The sequence below is a fragment of the Alligator sinensis genome, unplaced genomic scaffold, assembly GCF_000455745.1.
Source record: "Alligator sinensis unplaced genomic scaffold, ASM45574v1 scaffold694_1, whole genome shotgun sequence".
NCBI classification, from domain to species: domain Eukaryota; kingdom Metazoa; phylum Chordata; order Crocodylia; family Alligatoridae; genus Alligator; species Alligator sinensis.
This window is the reverse complement of record NW_005842339.1, coordinates 676644-679953: the sequence shown is the minus strand read 5'-3', so window position 1 is coordinate 679953 and position 3310 is coordinate 676644. Positions and strand designations below refer to the sequence as shown.

The 3310-nt window shown below is 40.7% G+C and overlaps 1 protein-coding gene across 1 annotated transcript in view; it reads left to right on the top strand.

Annotated features, from left to right (window-relative positions):
* The window catches only part of LOC102375382 (ketosamine-3-kinase), a 9281-nt gene extending 8282 nt beyond the window's left edge, over positions 1-999 (top strand). The window contains exon 6 of the mRNA XM_025210172.1: positions 1-999. This exon is cut by the window's left edge and continues 60 nt beyond it. Within this exon, the coding sequence (XP_025065957.1) occupies positions 1-303 (303 nt within the window). The 3' untranslated portion in view covers positions 304-999.
* Positions 1000-3310: the final 2311 nt, after the last annotated feature.

The window sequence follows — 3310 nt, the reverse complement described above, 5'->3', positions numbered from 1 at the left end:
ATTCCTGCTCTCCTCCATGGTGATCTATGGGGAGGAAACGTAGCTGAGGATGACTCTGGCCCAATTATCTTTGACCCTGCTTCCTTCTATGGTCATTCAGAGTATGAACTTGCAATAGCTGGGATGTTTGGTGGTTTCAACAGCTCTTTTTACTCTGCCTACCACAGTAAAATTCCCAAAGCTCCAGGCTTTGAGAAACGACTTAAGTTGTATCAGCTTTTCCACTACATGAACCACTGGAACCATTTTGGCACAGGGTACAGAGGGTCCTCTCTCAGTATCATGAGAAACCTGGTGAAATGATTTCCCGCTCAAGTGTAGTATCTCACTCCCTGCTTGGAAAACCCTGCATTTCTTGGTGATGCAACTGAAGTCCTAAGAGTGTTAAATAGATCCTTTGACTCCTGCCCTCTTTGCACAACCAAAGATCTAGAATTGGTGGGTTATAGTGGATCCCAAGAGTGACATTTCATTCTTGTCGTCTTAAGATACTTGTTGCAGGAATAGTTCTAGTGAGCTTTCCAAGAAAGTAGTTAATTCCAGAGTTGCATGAAAAAGCTGACACAGCAAAACTGATGGTGCACACTTCAGTTGAGGCAGAATTAATTAGAAAAAAACACTTGAGTTCAAGTATTTTGGAAGAAAGTGATGGGGACCAGATGTGCCTCAGAGCAGGATATGTATTATTAAGTATACCCACCTGCACATAACTGAAAAAATCAGTAGGAGAGTCTCTTTCTTTAGGTATTTATGCAAATGCCCGAAAGTCACAGACTGGTTGTTCTAGTTCTTGCTAGCTTGCTCAGATTCTCTTCAGCTATGCATTCCTAGCCTTCTGTACCAAATCAGTAGGGACGCCTGTACACGAACGTAGAGGCTGCTCTGATGCATTGGAATTCCAGTGCGTCAGATTAATCGAGTCTGCTGAAGTGTGGCAATTGCTGTGCTCCAGTAGCCTCCTGCGTCTTCTGTATCAGCGTCCCCGCACTTAAAAATGGTAGTGGGGGCTCTTGAACTAAAGCTCGTAGAAGAAGCTTTAGTTCAAGCACCCCAGCTGCCATTTTTAAGCACAGGGATGCTGATACAGAAGATGCAGTGGTGCTTTAATTAGAGCGGCTTTTGTTGCATGTGTAAAAGCACCCTCAGATGTTAACATGGAACCAAGGAAGGGGACCCAGGAAATGTTTGTGGGATAGTCAGTGTTAATATAGTTCTACAGTACTGAGTAGACTCCTCTGCCAAGTTTATTACAGTGCACTATAAAGGGACCTTTCAAACGTTCCAGCTATTTTCAGAGATTTTGACTGCATTTGTTGGTATGCCCATAAGTGCCCCTGTCTGCGAGTCAAGCAGCTTCCAGCGAAATCCTCAGAGCTGTCAAAAATTTGATTTTTGAGGGAAGCTGTTGTAACGTGGAATTTCTTCAAGCAGGGCTAGCACTGCATGTAGGCATCCTTGGAGGAGGTACTGTGCACTGGTATACATGGTTTACTTGATGTTTATTGCTGTTAGTATCATCACCCCTGCTAAAAATAAGGCCAGGTAGTGCTCTCAAATCAGTGGGTGATTTTTCACATGAATTTCCCCTAATTCATACTACTGATGCCATAAAGTCAGTCTTATTTCTGAGAGCCCCCAAAACTGTACTTTTTAGCTGGTGGTACTTAAGCACTCAAGGCCAAAAACAGGTAAAATTTGGACTGTAAATGCATATAAAGATAAACTGTCCCCTAATCACCATGTCATTAAAGTATCTTAAATTAAAGCATTATGTTGCAGAATCCTAGTTGTTCTGCGTGCCTTCAGGATAGTAACACTGTAACAGTAGCTCTGCTGTTTTAGGTGTGGGCTTCCCATGATATTTTAACACCAGGACACAAGGTAGGTGAGACAAATGCATAGTTTGTAACAAGTATGTTTAATATTTTGGAGTGACTTTATTGTGCTAAAATATTTTTTCACTGGATCTGGTGTCGTGGCTTGCTGAATTTTTCTGACCACTGGTTTTGCAGTGTATGTTGATATGAATTGGGAGCAATTTTGCAATCAACATTAATATCTCCCCAACTCTACTAGTTGTTTCATTGCTAATTAATTACTGGCTAGCAAGGAAACCTAGACCTTCCTCATTAGCATAGTGTTTAATTCTATCTTGCTGTCTAAATATAATGTTCCTAATATATAGGAAAATAAAATATTAGTTTCCTAATTAATTATTGTTGTCTGTCTCTCTGTACCAGTGGATTACAGTTTACTTTTATTTCTTCCCTAACATGTTTGATGTTGAAATTGCCTCCTAAATCAGGAGGGGGGTAGTGAATGCTGGAGGGTTTTGCATAGTGGACCTGGTTAGATCCTCCAATCTTTAAATCATTTTTCAAGGTCAACAAAATACATTTGGCACTTCTAGGTTGAACCAGATTGGAGATTCAGTTACAAAAGTTAGTTGTTTGGTTTTTTTTCAAATGTGAACTCTAAGAAAATTTTGGAATCGCCCAAAACTAAAAACTAAATCTAGAATTAAACTCCATGGGAAAGTTTTACCTTGGTATCGGAGATTATGTATAATTCCAGAAAGATTAACTTCTTCCCGGAGAAGGTAATGTGAAGAGGTTAAAAACTAGGCTTATAATGGAGAGATGTTCAACCCTTAATGTGAACCCTTCTCTGGCAAGTCTGGAGAAAGTTTCACATGAGGGATGTGTTACTATGCCCCAGTGTTAAAAACGAACAATGAGAAGCTTTATTACTATACCTGGGAACTATAGGCATGGATCAGAATGCTACCACACTAGGAGCTACACAAACACAAGACAAAAGATGGTCCTTTCTCCATAAGTATAATAGAGGGTAACAGATAACAAAGGCCAACTAACAAGGCAGTGTAACAAGTTGATAAAAACACTAGCTTCTGACAGGTTTTTCTAAATGGCATTTACCACCCAGTTCCTAAATGCATGACCATTGTAGCTGTTATCGGCAGATGTGCACGTTATCTTCAGACTTACATGGTTGCTAAACAAGATCAAACACTGGCCAAATCTAGCTGGCAGCAGACTTCTAACCTCCAAGATTATGTGCTTCTCTTGTTACAGGCCATCCCTTAATAAGTGGGCAAAGGGTAAAATGATGTCTTCTGTGCAACCTGGCTCTGGGAAGGGTATTTTATTTATATGAGTATTAAAAATAGGCTTGTGGTTTTGAATGTTAAGCTGAGGTGCTATGTCAGTGTCACTGATGTTCACATTGTGAAGTCATACAAGGACTCAAACCAAATGTCTGTCTGCCCCCTTCCCCCCGCACCCCCCAT